The following is a 19,590-nucleotide window of genomic DNA, read 5'->3' as shown; positions in this document are numbered from 1 at the left end:
GAGCAGGAAGTTATCGATATCGGTTTCAAAAAGTGGATATCGTGCACCCCTGATATCTTTACACATTATTATGTAAAGCACTTCCAGGTGTTTTACGATAATATAAACTATGTCAAAAAATATTTGACAGGTACAATGTCAATGTGTGCTTCCATTCAGTTTTTATTACATTTGTATATCGTACCTGCGCCCACGCCACCTCGGCCTCTAGGTCACTGGGCATGCCGTCTACAGCAGAGCGCCTTGTCAGTTCAGCATCAGTAGCTGCGAGCCACTCTGTCAGTCCATTTAGCTCCTTGCGTAGCTTCCTGGATAGCTTCAGAATTTTCTCCAGATCCAATTTACTCTCTGTTATCTTTACAAAAACAAAACAAGATATGAAATTAAAAAGAAAAAAAAGCAGAAGGACATTAGATTTCTCCCAATGCAATTGTGTGACCAAAAACAGAAACATAACTTCTTCTGATTAGAAATTTTTAAAACACACTTTTATTCAATGTCACACTTAATTGCAACTCCAAGTAGAAGTTTAATGACATAAAACAAATAATTAAAAAATTATATATATATTTATTTCCAACCTACATGCAACAGCTTAATGATATAAAATAACAATACAATTCACTATGATAATGCTCCTCTGCACAATAAAAAAAAACAAACACACACACACACACACACACACACACACACACAAAAAAGATAAAACAGTCAATACTGTATTGGCCCGAATATAAGACGGTGTTTTTTGGATTGAAATAACACTGAAAAAGAGGGGGTCGTCTTAAATTCGCGGTCTAGACATTATACCCATTCACGATGCTAGATGGCGCCAGATTTCATTGAAGCGATGTTCTGTCATGATAGATCTCAGCTACTCTCCCCATTCACGACGCTAGATGGCCCCGGATATCATTGAAGCGATGTTCTATTATGACAGATCTCAGCTACTCTTGTAAGTTTAACCAGTTTGCATTATTTTATTGCAATGTTTTTTCTTATTCAGATTTGTTTCAAGACTAAAGTTACAGTTAGACTTCACTTTGATGGTTAATGCAGTTATTGCAATTTTGTTGTTTTATCACAATAGACTGGTTTTAGGGCTGTCAAAATTATCGACACACATCAGCACAACAAAAATAATATTCCTATTGCTCTCAAAAAAAAATAATGTTCACAAAAACAAAAAGCACTTCAGTCTATAGTAAAGAGGCCCTATTCTCACACTTAAACAACAATGCAAAATGAACTGGCATTCCATATCAAAATAGCTATGCAAAATACACGTAAAACTTACTCAGACTTTGGTCACTCTATTCTTATTGTTATTTTTATTCTTATTATTATTATATTAACTCTGCTTTTGACTGAAAATTTTACAAATTTTATTCAAACGAAAACATGTAGAGGGGTTTTGATAAAAAATTACTATAACTTGTAACTATAACATTTGTCTTTTAAAAACTACAAGTCTTTCTATCCGTAGATCACTTTAACAGAAAGAATGTTAATAATGCCATTTGTGGATTTATTGTTACAATGAACAAATACATTACTTATGTACAGTATGTTGTATGTATATATCCACCTTGTGTCTTATCTTTCCATTCCAACAATAATTTACAGAAAAATATGGCATATTTTATAGATGGTTTGAGTTGCGATTAATTATGATTAATTAATTTTTAAGCTGTAATTAACTCGATTAAAAATTTTAATCGTTTGACACCCCTAATTGGTTTATTTACATTTCAAAAACCAGAAGCCATTCATTTACGAATGTTATTGCACTTTAGTTTACATATTTAAATGTTTAGATATTGAGATTCGAATGAGGCAAAATAACATGCTTTTTCTCTCAAATATATTGTTATAATCATTTGTTTTGGATGTACAGTAATTATTTTCTGTTTAAAAACTAATTTGGTGTTCAAAAAGTCTTTTTTCAATCTTGAGTCTTGAAAAAGAGGGGGTCGCCTTATAATCAGGGCCGTCTTATATTCGGGCCAATACGGTACTACTTGCAGTTTAGAACATCACTTGTGTTGTCTAGTTTTGACTGTATAATAAAAGGCTATGTTTTACCGCATGTTGGTGTCACATAATTATAGAGCACTATTTTATATAATTAAAAACACTACAAAAATTATGTTTTTGGAGAGGATTGTAACTTAATTTCAGATATGAGTATTTTGAGTTATGAGAGTTGTCAAGGAAGGAATCAAACTCACATCTCAAGGCACCAGTTCACAGTCTTACCTTGACTTATGGCTTGTAATCATTCTTTAAATAACTACATAACGCTAATGACGTATATGACATTAATGTTCCACCATTAGTGCCAAATAATTGGACTCATTTCATTTGGACGGCCTCGCCTCATCACACAGGATTAAGATGAAGGTTGTGAGGCAACTGCAATGCCTTTTTAAAGTTTATCTTCATCTTGTAACATGTCTGTGCTTGTGCTCACACCTGAGCGCCGAGCTGGTTATACAGCAGCTTGAGTGCGGTCACACGATCGTCCAGCTCTTTGGGATGCTCAGTCTGTTGCCTCTGCACAATCTGCCTGCCTGTTTTGATCACAGTCTCCACCTCTCCTTTCACCTCGCTCAGCACCTTGTACAACTTCTAAAAGATGCCGAACAAAGCAGAGGTCATCAACTTTCAACCATCAATTGATCAAATCGTATACGTGGACACGCACCATGCACTGCTCCAGCAGAGACTGCACCACATCTTGCTCTACGCTGCGAATGTCCAGCATCCCCACCTGACCTTTGACACCGGCTAGAATACGTTCACACTCAGCCAGGCGAGCTTCAAAGTTTGCTGGCTTTTGGAAGAGCCGGAACTTCGTCCAAACATCTGTCAGCATTTTCTGGTACAGGCAGAAAAGGTTGACCTCAGAATGTATTCATATACAGTGTGAGTGTTTTCTTATATGTAAGCATTACTTCAGTATTGTTATTTTGTTTTTAATAAACAATAACTTTTTTAATAAATTTAATACTCAATTAACTCAAACAACCCGATGCAGAAATTGAGTACTAAGAGTATTCTAAAGTCAACTTCAATTGAGATTTTGACTGGTTGATAAGTAAGTATTCAGAAGGAAAACTGCATGTACCTGGTAACGGTACGCAAATTATTATAAATAAGCGGTTCAGAAGATGAATGAATGAATATAGTTTTTGAGAATCAAAACAAACATTTAGCCACGTTTCAGGAAAATTTGTCACTGAAAACTTTGCTTCTGTGTGATGTGTGAGGCATCTGTGTGTGTTAGGGTGTTTAGTTTCAAATGAAAAAGGAACCTGCGTAAGGTCTATAGGTCCAGTCATCCTCTGGGATGGTTCCTTTTCTTGATTCTTCCTTCTCATCTCCTCCAAGGTTGCATCATGGCCACTCAAGTCGGACTGGATTTTCTGCATAGTACATATTACCAATTGAGCGAATTTTAAAATGAAATATTTAAAAAAAAATTTTTTTTACTTTTAAGTATTGATGCTGCTCAATATATTGGCCACGAGGGGTCAGCACTTAGTAGCAAGAAAAGTAGTTAATCTTTCAAGTATTGCTTGAGTTGTATGCTTCATTAGAGTTTTTAAATACTTATTTCCAAAATGAACTATTTCCTTTACCCTTCATTTTTTTGTTTAGTATTATTTAAGTGTGGTTATGTTTTCTAAGCTGTTATCAATGTTCAATGGAAAACATGACAAAAATCAGATACATGCAGTCAATGAAAGTGCACAATTTGATGCAAATCGGGATGCTTCGGAGCCTCAATGGACTTTAACGTTGCTAGCTCTAGTTCGACCAACAATGGTTACCTGAGCCTCCTGTGGTATCTGTTGAGCATCAATGTTGTCAGCCAAGTATGCCCTCAGATGGCGCTCAGTGTTAGCCAGTGACTCCTGGATGGCCTTTAGTGTCTTATCATTCTCCTGGGCCCACTGGAGGTTCTTGGCCAGCTCCTTTTGCCTCAGGGACGCCTGAGTCAAAACACAATTGAATTGCCAGGTCATGCCACATTTATTTATACAATTTATAATCACAGCAAGGTCTCAAAGGGCTTCACAGACCCATACTTAATAAATATCAATTCATTTAAACCAGGAAACATAATGGCCCAAAACACCTGTTGTGAATTTTCCCATCTAAACCATTTGTCTACAACAACAGTGGGTCGTGCGAAAAGTACTGAAATGGTGAACAAAAGTTTAGAGGAAGTCAGAAAGATTAGAGTGCATTGTCGGTTTCATCGTGAAATATCATCTGAAAAATAAAGTTTTTTTGTTAAGAGTAATTCATCAGCAGTCGACAACATTTAGGTGGCCAAAACGGCTCAAAAGTTCAAACTCCCTCCCAAAGTTGTAAAGAAATTCATAGCACGGTCGAGCACTGTTGTTGATACTAAACACAATACAAGGTGTTCAGGGTGGTCCGACAATCTTAATGACTAATTAAGCAAGTGATCAATGACAACAGTAATCTATCAATTAAAAGCTTGTATAGCCATTAAGAGTTGATTTTGTGTGAATGAGGAGAACATAGTTCACCCATCTTCTGAGGGCACAAAAGCTGTCCCGAGACAGACTACAAATGCACACACAACCACACACACAAGACGAAAGCAAACACCCACCACAGCCAATATGCTCCCACGGCCAGTGTGGGCCTTCCTGTCGCATGGACTCTGAGGTATTTCTCTCATAGTGTCTCAATGTGAAGTCCCCTGCATCAACATTACCGATGACAAGGATCACTTTCCCTTTCCTAACAGTGTCCGATCACTTACATCATAAACCCATTTAAAGTCATGTGTGCCCTGGACATGCAAACAGTATGCATGCTAATCCTGCACAGAAGGATCATGACTAAGTATAGCTCTCAGCCTGCACCTCCCTCCTCACTTACACACACATTTGTGACTTGTGGGCATTCAGTTTCTAATAAATGAAACGAGAACTTGAGCGATATGAAACATTGAGACAAATAGTGATAACAAGCTTACCCCGTGGCAGTGTGCTACTCTATGCCGGCTTCCAAAATGCACACATTTATGACATAGCCTATGTGTTGCGTATTTTGGTGGATAACTACCAACAAGCACTTTTTGATTTGGTAAACTTGCCTTTGATGTGAACAGCATGTGCAGTAGTATGTATAGTAGAACATTTTGGAGGATACGGGGGCTATATTATCTCTGCAAGGGTTTTAAATTGGAGACCTCGTTATAATGGGATTATATTCTTATCCTACTGTGTAAGCCTTTATTCTGGACCTTGGCAAGAGATGTTATTTGACACTTGCACTGCTTGTGTTCTATCTCTGAATTAGAATGGTGACAAGACTGCTATTTTGCATTGATGTGATTGCAATGATTCTTCATTTGTTATACATGTGCGTATATTCAGCGATTCAGCTATTTATGCTGTTTTTTTACCCATCCTCCACGAGCTGTTGAAAAACACCTTTTTGTGACGTTGCATTTTTACTTTGACACCATTTAAACGCATCTTTACCAATGAATAATGTTTAAAATTGTAAAGTAGTAAATTGATCCACAATGGATAGACAAAAGTAGTGCTTTGATGCCACCTTGTGGTATCTTGGTGGAAAGGAACTAAGATGAAATGAGTTGAGGAGTTTCCTTTAGGTTCAAGTAGTGCTTTGAAATATCCTGTGGCATCTATCAGCACTTACACACTTTTTTAACAGCAGTCAATAATTTGTTTGGTAATTTAGGCGTTATTGTTTTTTTTTGGCATGCAAATCTATTTTGCATTTTGCACATGTACATCCATTGCAAGGTTTTTGTGATCCACAAAAATGAGACCAAGATCAAGGCTCCAGTTCACAATCATAATATTACAGTGTATTTTTCAGAAACTAATAATAGATTCATGCTATCCATTTGTAGCTACCAAGTTCATTTAAATAAGTTCACAGTGAATAATAGAGCAATTATTATTTATATGAAATAGAAATTAAAAAATTAAAAAAATATTTTAAAAAAAAAGAAAAGAAAAAGACCACTATTCTGAACCAAGTGAATAATACAATTCACGTATAACCTTTTTGTCATTCCATGAATTTACCCTCCAAACATTTATATCTTTCACTTCAAATTAAATTAGACAGCTGCATTCAGTGATGAGAGGCGAAGGCGACTTTGAGCTGCCGACTCTCATCTCGTATGAGTATGTTGGCACACGCACACCCTAGACAATACGCACAGTCAATGTCTCAAATACAAGAATGTGACACTTGCACACACACACAAACTCTAACGCACAAAATCTCGAATGGGTTGACAAACAAAGGAAAGCTTATCAGGCTGCAAGGAGAACATTAATCTGGTGCTTTTGTAAGTGGGATCAACCCGGGAGGGTCTGAGTTGGTGTGGGCATGTGTGTGTGTGTGTGTGTGGGGGGGGGGGGGGGGGGGTATTTAAAAGTGTGACTAATCTGCCACCTGATGAGACAGAAGGAAGAAGGCTGGCAGTGGCCAGAAGCAAGGTACAAGAGAAAGGGAAGGTAGAAGGGACATAGCAAAAGGGAGTCACAGGGCATTGTCTGTGTTTATACAGCCAAGGCAATGGTGGACATGACAAAGTGCAGCACGTCCATCAAATTTGATGGTTTGAGTTATGGGTGTTTTAAGTTACGAGCATTGCCATGTGACAAGTTAAAAACTCAAATACATTATACGGTTTCACCGTTTAAATCGGCCCCTTGAGGGCAACTACAACTTGTGCGGCCCATGACGTTTGAGAACGCTGTTAGTCAGGGTGAATAGAAAGAATAAAATTGTAATCCATATTCATCACGTCTTACCCTTGCCATAAGCTCATCCCATCGTGTGTTAAAAGCGTCCAATTTTTGCTGAATGAGTTCATCTAAAACACCACCATCCATCAGAGTCTGGGCCAGCTCCCGTATTTGGTTTCTGTTGTCCTCAGGGTGTTGCAAGAGGGCCTCCAGTTCCTGTGAACACATACCATTAGGGAAACATGGAGTATATGAGGTATTGTACTTATTTTCTTTACACACAATTGGTAAGGAGTAGCCCATTTGAGGTGAGGTTTCAAAAATTAAATAACCACTCTGTTGTGTAATTTGTAATGTAATCACACTGGCACTGTACTATATTAGTTTGAGGTCTCTAAAAATGAAAATAAATACAGTTGTCTTGATATGACATACAACATAAAATGGAGAATGGAGGTGTCAAAGACTCGAAGTCGGTCATTTCATAGACAAGTGCACGCAGGCATGTTTAAACAAAGTTTTCTGTCGTTGTTGAGTAAACACGGCCAACATCATTTTTCACCATTCAAAGCAGTTATTATCATTCCTTTCAAATGTGGTCAAATTCCAGAAACAATTTACAATAAGGGTACCTTAAATAACATTAGTTATTGCATTTTTAAACAATAACTAATGTTTAAGTAATATTATAACAATTCATATAATCCCTTATCTATTATTAATAAATATATTAATTAACATAATATATTAATTCATGTTAGTTAATGCATATACAGACAGTTACTAAACTAATTAAACCATTAACCATTAAAAAAAATTATATATATATATATAAAATGCAAAACTTAACATTAATTGAGCCATACATTAGTGCATTAATACACAGTTATTAATGTATACTGGTCCAAGTAAGTGAATATATTCTTCCAAATTGGGAAACATTGCTTTGTGAGTCATAGGGTGCTGCGTACATAACTTTTACTAGGGTATTATTTAACGTTAGTTATCTAATATTAATCTTAAAATACGCATACAGGTGCCTTATAAGTACTTAACCACTACAGAATTCTGTTTGAACCCTTATTGTAAAGTGTAGCACATGTGTGCCTTAACTAAGAAATTCTAAATGCTGAAGTGCCTCCCTTTTAATAAACCATTATTGAATGCTTTTTGGACCATTATTGTAAAGTTGACCACATGTAACCCTTGGGTAGCAGTTAATATATTAATTAATGTTAGATAAGGGATTAATGAATTATTATAATCAGGGTTTTCCGATCATGTTTTTTTCTTGCTCCCGATCCAATCCCGATCGTTTTAGTTTGAGTATCTGCCGATCGCGATATTTCCCAATTCGATTGCTTTTTTTTTTTTTTTTGCTCCCGATTCAATTCCAATCATTCCTGATAATTTTTCCCGATCATATACATTTTGGCAGTGCATTAAGAAAAAAATGAATAAAACTCGGACGAATATATATATTCAACATACAGTACAACATAAGTTCAACATAAGTACTGTATTTGTTTATTATGACAATAAATCCTCAAGATGGCATTTACATTATTAACATTCTTTCTGTGAGAGGGATCCACGGATAGAAAGACTTGTAATTCTTAAAGGATAAATGTGACTTTGTATATTGTGACTAAATATTGCCATCTAGTGTATTTGTTGAGCTTTCAGTAAATGATACTGCAGCCATTTAACTTCTGCCCAAATGCATGATGGGAAGTGCAACCATGACTGTGTGTAGGGGCACCAATTGATATATCTTATCTGCGTTGGGAAAGAACATAGGGTGTTAAGAAAATGATCAACTACTACCTTTCTTCCCCACATTGCCTCCCACGTTATTTTTAATTGCTGAGAGAGGTATTGTAAGGCTTTAGCCACATAAAATGGCTCCAAAGGCTGTCAAAATTCTCTCTACTCATTATACGCTGCCTTTTAGCACTATGTATAGGTAAAACGGCGTCTTTATAGATTGACAGCGACAATGTGTGAGTGGGTCGTGCAGCGCATGCGTTAATTATTCAACGTAATTAATAAAAAAAAAATTTTACCGCCGTTAACGCAATAAATTTGATAGCCCTATTTTGAGCCAAAACTACTCTGGATGAGTGTAAGACATTTTGTCTGTAACGTTGAATACAATTAAAAAACGATTTAAATAAAAAAAATATATATATTTAAAAAAAGGCATGTCCGATATGTTTTTGCCGATTCCGATACTTTGAAAATTACGTGATCGGACCCGATCGACATCTTTAATTATAATGTTACTTAAGCATTAGTTATAGACCCTACCCACGCACCACGTGTTCGCTGTAGGGTTCCGCCCACTTGGCCGTCATTTTGACTCTGTATTTGCATTGGTTTCAATTGATGGCGCAATTTAAAATGCATTTCATGGAAGACCCGGTGCTTTCTGATGCCGCAAACTCACTGGATCTGTTGCATAAAAGGCGTTATGAGGAAAAGCTTCGTTCTATACAGTCGCCAGATCCATATTTGATGCCCAAATCGATGTTTTTCGACCCACCGTCTTCGCCCTGTCTGCCTGACATCTGCTACGCTGATATTTAAAATGATCTTGTCCACACAAAATCAGCCTATTCTCACGAAAAACTTCAAGAGCTTGGACGCTTACAAATACTTCGTTGCTGGTTGGGTGAAACAGGTCCTCGTTTGGCAGGAATCTATCTTGTGCTTGGAAAGGTGAGTTACGAAATTTTCAATTCGAATTCTTTTGTTATTGCTAACATCCACTGTCAAGTCTAATGTATTTCATGTCGTTTGTCAATGGAGTTAAGGCTTTTAATGTTTATATGGTTTAGCGATAGCACGCTGTCAATGGAGTTAAGGCTTTTAATGTTTATATGGTTTAGCGATAGCACGCACTACATACATACGTGTATGTTGTCGGCGATTAGCCTAGCAATGATCTTAATTGTGGTTATTTGTCAGCCCCGTAGACGAGGCCAGTTTCCCTCACTTGGTACCAGCTAAATATTATTCAAAAAATAACGATGGTGGAAGAAAGGGAAGTCACAAACATCTTGAATTTGAAACTATGTCGTACTACGTCGTATGTTGTCGGCGATTAGCCTAGCAATGATCTTAATTGTGGTTGTCAGGCCAAAACCCTCTAAATATATATTAAATGCATCTTACCGGATATAAAATGACTACTACATAGTCTGTGGTGATTTTTTGGTGTCCAATTTTCACGTCGAATTGCAGCCGTCCATTTCGCTCTTCTATTTGGATCCCTCGGAATACGGTAAAATTTCACGTCTCTCCTTCCATCTTCTCTGTTAGTGCAACCAACAGCCACACACGCCTTCACCATTTTGTTTAATCGCCGTTAAGTAGCAGAAAAACGCCGTTAATAGGAGGAATGTATGTAGCCTCAATGGGGAAAAACGATGTGTTGCCGGCCAACATGGTGCGGGGGCGTGGTTTAGGGCTGTGTGTGACGTCACGTGGGTAGGGTCTATTGTCTATAAACGCTTTAATTAATGTTAATTAAGGGACATTTATTGTAAAGTGTTACCCGAATTCCTAATCAGAACACATCAGTATATGAGTATGTCACAAATAGTAACCAGTGTGTAATTCCGTTTGTATTCTTTTTAATGTGTTTCTTTGGTTTTTCTTAACATTCTATTAATGTATAAATGTATTCCTAATTGTAAAAAAAAAAATTATAGAAAAATATAATGGATATATAATAATAATGTATGTACCCTGCAACCCTGCTTCCTGCCTGTTGTTAGTTAGGATAGGCTTCAGCACCTCTGTGGCCTTCATGAGAATAAGCAGTTCAGAAGATGAAAGAATATAATAATAATTGATAATATTTAAGTTATTCTATTATCAAAAATAATCACTTGCGCTATAAAGGGTTTAAGGTCTTAAGTGTAGACTTTTAAATATCTGTCCACTGTAGTGACAACTTTGCCTGACAGGGTTAAATGTGTATTAACTGCAAATACTGTATTAGTAAAAACACTGAATTTTGGACAAACAAATTGTTTCATATTTCTTTGCATAAATAAATTATACAGCTCCTGTGGTGGCTCTCATTACATGGTGATCATTTTCCTATTAAAGTTACATGCTTCGTTGGGAATTCTTTCATGAATTTAAAATATTATCAATTTTCATTAGTTTTAATAATTTCAAGTTCCTTATGCCACACATACCCATATTGCTTTGTGTGTGATTGTTTTGACAACTCACGTGTAATGCTTTACAAAAATAAAAATAAAGCATGTAACTTTAATATGATACTTACTTCAGTACGTCACGCATAGTCTTAGATTACATATGAAGATCTCTCGAGTGTAATTGTTGTGACTTAATTTGGGACCGTATCAATTGTTGCCTATGAGCCAGAGCTGTATCTCACTTTGTCAAGAGGGCTTGAAATATCCAGCAGCAGCGTAAAAAAAAAAAAAAAAAAAAAAAAAAAATATATATATATATATATATATATATATATATTAGGGTTGTCAAAATTATCGTGTTAACGCGCGGTAATTAATTTTTTAAATTAATCACGTTAAAATATTTGACGCAATTAACGCACATGTCCCGCTCAGACAGTATTCTGCCTTTTGGTAAGTTTTACAGCAAGGCTTTTTGTGCTGTCCAACAGTGAACTCTTGTTGTCGCTTTGCGACATGGTTTATTGTTTTCTTGCCAGTTCATTATGGCTGCACGACGTCTCGGGCTGATAATGTTGTGCTTATATGATCCTTGGACAAGATTTGTCCGTAAGTATGGTTGTTGTAAAGAATGTACATATTATGTTAGTAAGCGAAATGTTATATTTTTTGTATGAGACGCTTTTTGTTTATGTTTAGTGAACCTGTATAGCGTGCTAAGCTAACGTTGTTGCTAATGCAATGCTTGTGTACTTTTATTTTGTAGTTTTACGACAGTCTAAAGAGGACAATGGTTTGAGGCCATTTTATTAATAAATCAGATGAAAAAGGAAGAAGTCTAATTATTAAGGCGTCGTTCACTAGCTGTCTAGCTTTGGAAAAAGTAGACGCTTTGGAGTGAGGACAGCATAGACAGATTTAAATGACAGTAGAGTGAAATGCCCACTACAGTCCTTATGTACCGTATGTTGAATATATATATCCATCTTGTGTCTTATCTTTCCATTCCAACAATTTATTTTACAGAATATACATGTATATATAATTTACAGAAAAATATGGCATATTTTATAGATGGTTTGAATTGCGATTAATTGCGATTAATTACGATTAATTAATTTTTAAGCTGTAATTAACTCGATTAAAAATTTTAATCGTTTGACAGCCCTAATATATATATCTCATTATTATTTCTTTCAATTTGCTTTGTCCTAGTAATAAAGAAAACAAAAGGCGAGAGTTTCTTTCCCCAGTAAATTATTTCTCAACTCCAGTCTTGACAGTATGTAACACTTACAATTGCTTAGCTGTACATCAAGACAAGAAGTGAGTGCCAATTTTTTGTGGGGTTTTTTGGAGCACACTCACATCTAGCGCCTGCTGCAGCTCCTCTGCTCCACCTTTAAGGTTTTCAGTTTGATCAAGCTTGTGCTCGAGCTGGTCCAAGAAGGCATTTTCCTGCTCCAGGTAGGACAGCAGCTCACACCAACAAGCCCAAACCTCCTGCATCACACAGTAATTACACAGACGCTGCAAAGGGGTCCTTGACTTAAACATTTGAGCACCACTGACATAGACAAATGGCCACATCTTTCCTCACTTTTGTGAGTTAAAAAAAATACGTTACCTCGAGAGTTTTGCATTTTCCGTCCAGGCGGCTGCACAGGCGCTGATAGTTGACCTTCAGCACATCAAGCTCTGAACGCAGGGCATCATGAGCAGTAGGCGGTGCCTTGGCGATGAAACTATTCACACTATCAGTCAGGAGTTTGACCTTGAGCTCCTTGGAGTGGACCTCTTCCTGGGCCCTCTGAAGGGGAGGCAATGTGTTTGGTCAAAGGAGGGAGGCACAGTGGAGAAAAGAAGTAAGAGAATTGATGGAGTGTGTTGAACAAATCACAATTGAAAGAACCATGGGCCACGATGAATGAATCAGGATCGCCCACATAACCCTTAAGGAGGAAAACGATAACAAAGGGAGGAAGCAGAGACAGACTAAGAGATTACAAAACAAGCAAATAATCTATTTTTCATCTTCAACTCCTTCTAGCAAACCTCTTTGAAAGACTGAAAAGATGGCAGAATGGAAATCTTGCGGGGAGTGCTATAGCATTAACGCTGCTGACGATTTACATCACAAATACGCCACATTTTGTAAAGAGAATTGATGCAGCTGGAAAATTGATGAGTGCCGTGTATGAGAAAGGGTGACACGCATTTTTGAGTTGTGGGTAGGTGAGGAGATGCACAGTTTTTTATCATACCAATACATATTGACGCAGGCGCATGATGCTTTATCAACTCATTTGTTTAAATCTGTCCATCTATGACGAAGCACAAAGGAGTAATACGCTAAGCTTTGCTGCAGCACAGATGAATGGCTCTAGCTGTGTAGAACATTTGCAACCTTAATATATAATTATTAAGGCGCAATAAACTGGCCAATAGGCCCCCACATGGTGTAAACCGGAAATACATCTCGCTGACGATAGCACCAGCATATTAGTAACTAGTTTAGATGTTCAATGTATTTCTAGTTGTTGTTTGTGTATGTGTTTCTTTTCCTTCTTCTCTTGTATTTCTTTTCTTCTGTCCCCCCATAATCCCTTCCTGTTCGCTGCTTTGTCATAATAAAAAGGTATTTTGAATGATCACAATGGGAGTATGTCAGACTCTCAATGTGAAACATTAAAACTGTTCAGAATCTGGGCACTTAGACTTCCATTCTCTGTGTCAAACAGCTGAACAGGACAGGTTTAAGAAAAACAAAAACAAAAAAAAAAAAACAAAAAAAAAATTATTAAGGCGCAATAATAGGCTACTTGAAGTACAACAAACACAGTACGGTCAGTGCTAATGTTGGTTCTCTTCTCTCCAAATCTACTTTTGTTTCACTGTTCAAAACATGTGGGGTTTATCGATGACGGTGAGAAATCACACTGTGACATGATAATTGAAGGATTTTTCTTTGCATTGTAAAAAGAGAAGTAAGCAAGGTGCCATGTACCTTGAGTTCCTCCACAGCTTTGCGTAGTTCTTCGGGTGTTTTGTAAGTGAAATCTCTTTCCAGGTAGTCTTCCTCAGCCTGGTTAATCCACTCCTGCATCTCCTGCATCTCCTTCCTTAGAGCCATGGTCTTATCTAGGCCACCTTTCAGAGCTGACTTCTTAGCATAAGCCTAAAGGGACACATTCCAGATGGACCCATGAAAGCAAAAAGAGTAATGCCCATGTGCTGCATGCCTATGAGGGCCGGTTGCACCTACCTGTTTGCAAACATGCTCCCACTGGGCATTGAGGTCATCCAGTTCCTTCTGAATATGAATGGCGAAAGGGGGCTCCGCGTCCTTCTTCAGCTGAAGGCCCACTTCGTTGATTCCATTGACGCTTGGCTGAATAGTGTTGATGTCGTTCACTAAGGCCTAGGCAATCAATTACGGCAATCTTGGTCATCGCTTAACCAAATCAGCTCCCAGGAGAAGTTGAATTTACCGTGCATTGTTCTAGTTGTTTCTCCAGAGCTTCAGAGTCTCCGAGTGCTGGCCATTCCTCATTCAAGAACACATCCACATCTGCCATCCACTTCTTTAACGTCTTCACGTCATTCTAATGGAAAAACATACTAAATATATGAAAAAAAAACACTTTTTTTTTTTTTTTTTTTTTTAACAATCAATCCTTACGGTGTAATCCCCCCAAACCCTTTGAATTGTCCCAAAATTAACAGGAAGAGACCCCCAAAAATTTCTACAATCAACAGGAAGTGACCTGTAGTTACTATAAAATTATCGAAGAGGTGATTCAAGATACAAAATTAACAGGAAGTGACCTGTAAGTGACCTAATATTACCAAAGACGTGATTCAAAATGAACTCATCGTCTGAGATGAAATGTACGAAATTGCTTTCTTAAAATATAGTACTATAAAGTGCATATTGTGTGTGTGTGTGTGTGTATGTGCTTGTGTGTGTGTTCCAATCTCACCTCAAATTGCATAAGTTTGGCCATGAGCTCCTTGATTGTCTTGGTGTTATCCGTCAGCATGGTGCCAAGTCGTCTCCAGCGCGCCATGATGTTGTCCATCTCAGTACGATACCTGGAAGATAAAACTGACTTAATTAAGCTTTATTTGTATTTGACATGTTACGACTGGAATTTGATATAAAAAGCCATACAGAAATTCATTAAGGTTTCATCTGAGAAAGTCTTACTTTTGGCATATTTCAGGTGGAGCTTTCTGAAAGACCTGCTCCACAGCAGATGTCAGGTAGTCCACTTGCCCTTGGTGACTGGTCAACGCCACCTGGAGTGCCTGGAAAATTCACATGGAGGAGAAAAGCTGTTTTAGTACCACACCACAAACAGTATTTCTTGCTAAAACATATGATATGATAATGTAACTGCATTTTTCTCAGAAAGAATGAAAATGTGAAAACTGATTCCCTGCAAATATGCACCATTGCTTGTGGTCCTCCGACAGAAATAAATAAATAAAAATTAGCCCTTTTTCCGGGTGAGAGGGTGTAATATCCCAAACGAACTTCACCTTTGCTTGTTTGATTGCAGCTGAATTTGTACTGACATCAATTAAAAGGTCATGATTTTTTAAAGTTGCAGAACATCATGTATATGGCGGAAAACAGACAAGGCTGACAAGGACAAGGCTGAAAAAGCAGTTTCTGATCTTGCACCCCTATTTGTATTTTATGCCTATATGTATTTTAAGCCAAAAGAACTATAGTGTTTGATAAAACAATATGTCTATATGAAGGGTGGGCAAACCGGTCCTCAAGGGCTGTAGTGGGAAAGAATGACAGGAGTTGATCTTTTTCTTAACACCCTGCATTGTACACAACGCAGAGAAGATATAGCATTTGCAGCCACCACACACAGTCATGGTTGCCCCATCATGCATTTGGGCAGAACAGTTAAGTCACTACAGTATCATTTACTGAAAGCTCAACAAATACACTAGATGGCAATATTTAGTCACAATATACAAACCCACATTTATCCTTTAAGAATCTATCCATGGATCCCTTTCACAGAAAGAATGTTAATAATAATGCCATTTTGTAGATTTATTGTTATAATAAACAACTACAGTACTTATGTACAGTATGTTGAATGTATATATCCGTCTTGTTTTATCTTTCCATTCCAACAATAATTTACAGAAAAGTATGGCATATTTTAGAGATGGTTTGAATTGCGATTAATTACGATTAATTAATTTCCAAGCTGTGATTAACTCGATTAAAAATTTTAATCGTTTGACAGCCCTAATTTTAACGTAAATGGCAGTCAATGGCATCAATTTATATATGCCTCAATGGAATCCAGTACATTGGCATTAATAGTAGCGACATTCATGATAGTCAATGGCATGGACGTATATAGCTGTCAGTGGTATTGACTTAGGCGCCAGTTCAATGTCATTGGGTTGTAATGGTAAGTGGTCAAAAATCACAACCACCTATTTTTTCCTGTCTTTGAAAATGAAGGGAAAATGCTAGCCATTAAAAATGAATGGAATTCCGGTCATTTTGATATTCAAACGGTGCCGGTCAGTCAAACGGTTTGGAGTCTCCAGAGCGCCGGAAAAAACGTGGATAACTAGATACATTTTGAAACTTTTTTTTTTTTTTTTCGGAAAATTGCCATTTACGGGCGAACGGAAAATTTTTCGGGGCCGTTTGACAAAAAGCCACAGTCACACGAAAATTCCGGACGTGTCGATACTGGAACAGTGCCGATCGGAGCAACGGTTCGGGCTGCGCGGCGGGACGAAAAAACGCAGAGAATAAGATGAAAAATAATAATAATAAAATGGGAAGAATAAATAGGCTAAAGTTGCAGAACAGCATATACCTGGCCTTTCCAAAGGAAAGACCCAGGTAATAATAAAGTTGCAGAACAACATAACCTTGATCTTTCCTTCGGAAAGACCCAGGTAATAAGATTAAGAAAGAAATTTTACTAGCTAGGCCTTGCAAAGCCCCATCTAATAAAAAAAAACACTTTTCACAAACAAAATAATAAATAAATGTTGACGGTTATTGGACCGGCCGGCTCTACGAATGAGGTGTCACTTATTTTTTTCAGGGAGTTGGCAACCCTACTTTTAAATCTCGCGAGACATGATGAGACTATTGTAATTGGTTGGAAAGGCACATTAACATTACTGTATGTTGCATCAACATGATCTAATCTAGCTACTCATTCATTGTTCATGTCTATGTATGGACTGCATGATTTAATCATGCTCCCCTTGGAAACATGATGTGTTCTTGCTGAAAATGCACATTGTCTTTTAGTAAACTGTACAACATACTGGAGTCAATTTTTTGAGTATATATTACTGTGTTTCACCCATAAAATCCCCACAGTCCGGCAGTGGCCATTCACATCTGTGTCTTGACATCCGGTGATACATGCTGCACGTTTTTGATCAAAACAAGGCCAGTACGCGATAATATCGTTAAAATCATGGTGTCTCTAATTATGCTCTCTCATTCTCTCACCTCGAGTAAACGGAAAGCCACAAAAAGACAATACATTGCAGTCGAACGCTAGCTCGAGAATTATGGACACAGCAGGCTAGCTGTTTTGCATGCTGTCCATTACCTTTTTGACCCTCGTTGCCGTTCGGATTGCTTATTATGGGACGATATCGATGAAGTAGATACATTAGATGCTTATAAAGCCTAGGTCAGGGTTCACTAAATCCAGAGCTCGGTGCCACTTTTCCTGTCGTGTTTTCCACATCTCTCTCCCCTAACACACCTGAATCAAATGATTATGTCATCAACAACCTCTCCAGAAGCCTGATAATGATCCTGATTATTTTGATTCAGGTATGTTGGAGGAGGGAGACATGGAAAACACGACAGGAAAAGTGGCACCGAGGTCCGGATTTAGTGAACCCTGGCCTAGGTCCTAGGCTTCAAGGCTAAATACAATAAATAGTGTTACTGTATGTACTCAAATTTATATATTCCCTTTATGCATATGGAGCCTTTTATTCTCAGTATCTCGCATTCACATTCTTTAACCATAAATGAAAAAAGATTTTAAAAGCCCACTGCAAAAATCTAAATATTATGGTATTGGAATTTAACCTCTATAATTCCCCTGGAAATGTTTTTCTTTGCACAATTAAAAATCATGCCAAATCAAAAACTGTATGCAGTGTAGTTATGCAGCTAACTCCCCGTTTAGCCATGTTTATTTACAAAATAAATCAGAAGGCGAAATTAAATCAACATTTACTCACACACCAATTTCCTTTATTATTATACATCATACATCCACCCAATGTCTTAGTACATGCATATTGACTATCAAAGACTTGAGTAGACAAAGGGGGATCATTTTGAAGTGTTCATTGTTTATTATGTACCAGGATGTGTGTCCAAAACCTTTTTTTAAATGACAAACTAGAAAATTTCAAAGGTCGCAAAAATGTCTTTTTCACTCACCTGATTTGACCTACTTTTAAGGTGTCAAAAAAGCCCTCTTGTTCAAAATTCTCCTCCCCCCAGAAAATAGAGATTTTAAGCTTTCCAAGGACAATTTTGAAATTTGGCCAAATTGGGGGTCTCAGAGCTGAACCTCAAGTCACCTGAGTGTTTTCCGCCATATACATGCTCAACACTAATAATACATGATAAGCATACTTGTCAGCTCATATCTAGGGCAGCATCAACTGAGAAAATCTTTATTAAGCCTGAAATTTCCTGAAACATTTATCATCTGGGCTTGTCTACCATTCTACCATGATCTGTCATCATTCAGTATGATATAATAATGTTGCATGTGTACTTTCATTACTGCATGTATGAATCATGTTGAGATGATCCGAGATGATGGCAAGCAGGAAACAAGGTTTTAATCTAATTTTGTCTAACTCCGCATGTTATTGGCTTTCTACAATTACTGCTCACATAATCCCAAAGTAGGAAGTATATGCTAGTGTATATATATATATATATATATATATATATATATATATATATATATATATATATATATATATATATATATATATATATATATATATGGCGGAAAACACAGAGAAGACTGAAAAAGCAGTTTCTGCTCTTGCACTCCTCTTTAAAAGAAACTGCTGTATTTTAAGCCAAAAGAACTGTTGTGTTTGATAGACCAATATGTCTATATGCTGCCATAGCAGATTCATGGCGCATGAAGCCCCCGAACTATTTTTAATTTGTCCGTTTTACCCTGAAAACCCCCGTTTACAGATGTCGCGCAACCGCTTTTGTTTCAACCCAGCCATAAAATGAAGGTAATTAATTATATCTATTATTCAAAATGTCTGTCGTTTTTCGCTTAGAATCATTCATTGATGTCTCATATTTTGTTTAAAAAAAAAAAAAAAAAAAAACTTGAAAAATTATTCACTCACATTTTTTATACTTTTAAACAAATTATGTCACAATGAAATAAATGGCGTCTGTAAAAAAGTCACGGATATCTACCTCATAACTATCGCCTAATTGTATTTTTTTGTTACTGTGGCATTTTCTCCAATATGTTAGATGATAAGTAATTGATCCAAACAAAAAAAAGTTGGAAAAAAAAAACGTTTAAAAGGCTAAATATATGAAAAAGAAA

At 36.9% G+C, this 19,590-nt stretch overlaps 1 protein-coding gene across 8 annotated transcripts in view; it reads right to left on the bottom strand.

Annotated features, from left to right (window-relative positions):
* Positions 1-19,590, bottom strand: part of dmd (dystrophin) — a 283,797-nt gene that overhangs the window by 105,604 nt on the left and 158,603 nt on the right. For 7 of the 8 annotated variants that reach the window (XM_057829994.1, XM_057829988.1, XM_057829990.1 and 4 more), the window contains 13 exons: positions 15,165-15,265; positions 14,938-15,049; positions 14,446-14,559; positions 14,220-14,375; positions 13,962-14,132; positions 12,582-12,764; positions 12,323-12,457; positions 6,846-6,995; positions 3,837-3,998; positions 3,318-3,428; positions 2,708-2,881; positions 2,476-2,631; positions 185-355 (listed from right to left, as the gene is read on the bottom strand). In XM_057829994.1, coding sequence (XP_057685977.1) covers positions 185-355; positions 2,476-2,631; positions 2,708-2,881; positions 3,318-3,428; positions 3,837-3,998; positions 6,846-6,995; positions 12,323-12,457; positions 12,582-12,764; positions 13,962-14,132; positions 14,220-14,375; positions 14,446-14,559; positions 14,938-15,049; positions 15,165-15,265 — 1,896 coding nt within the window. Of the gene's footprint in view, positions 1-184; positions 356-2,475; positions 2,632-2,707; positions 2,882-3,317; positions 3,429-3,836; positions 3,999-4,651; positions 4,821-6,845; positions 6,996-12,322; positions 12,458-12,581; positions 12,765-13,961; positions 14,133-14,219; positions 14,376-14,445; positions 14,560-14,937; positions 15,050-15,164; positions 15,266-19,590 lie in introns of those variants that run through there. The other variant, XM_057829996.1, reaches the window with a different exon arrangement.

This window comes from Corythoichthys intestinalis, chromosome 2, assembly GCF_030265065.1.
Source record: "Corythoichthys intestinalis isolate RoL2023-P3 chromosome 2, ASM3026506v1, whole genome shotgun sequence".
Lineage (NCBI taxonomy): Eukaryota > Metazoa > Chordata > Actinopteri > Syngnathiformes > Syngnathidae > Corythoichthys > Corythoichthys intestinalis.
Note: the sequence above shows the minus strand (reverse complement) of the source record. Positions and strands in the feature narration are given on the sequence as shown.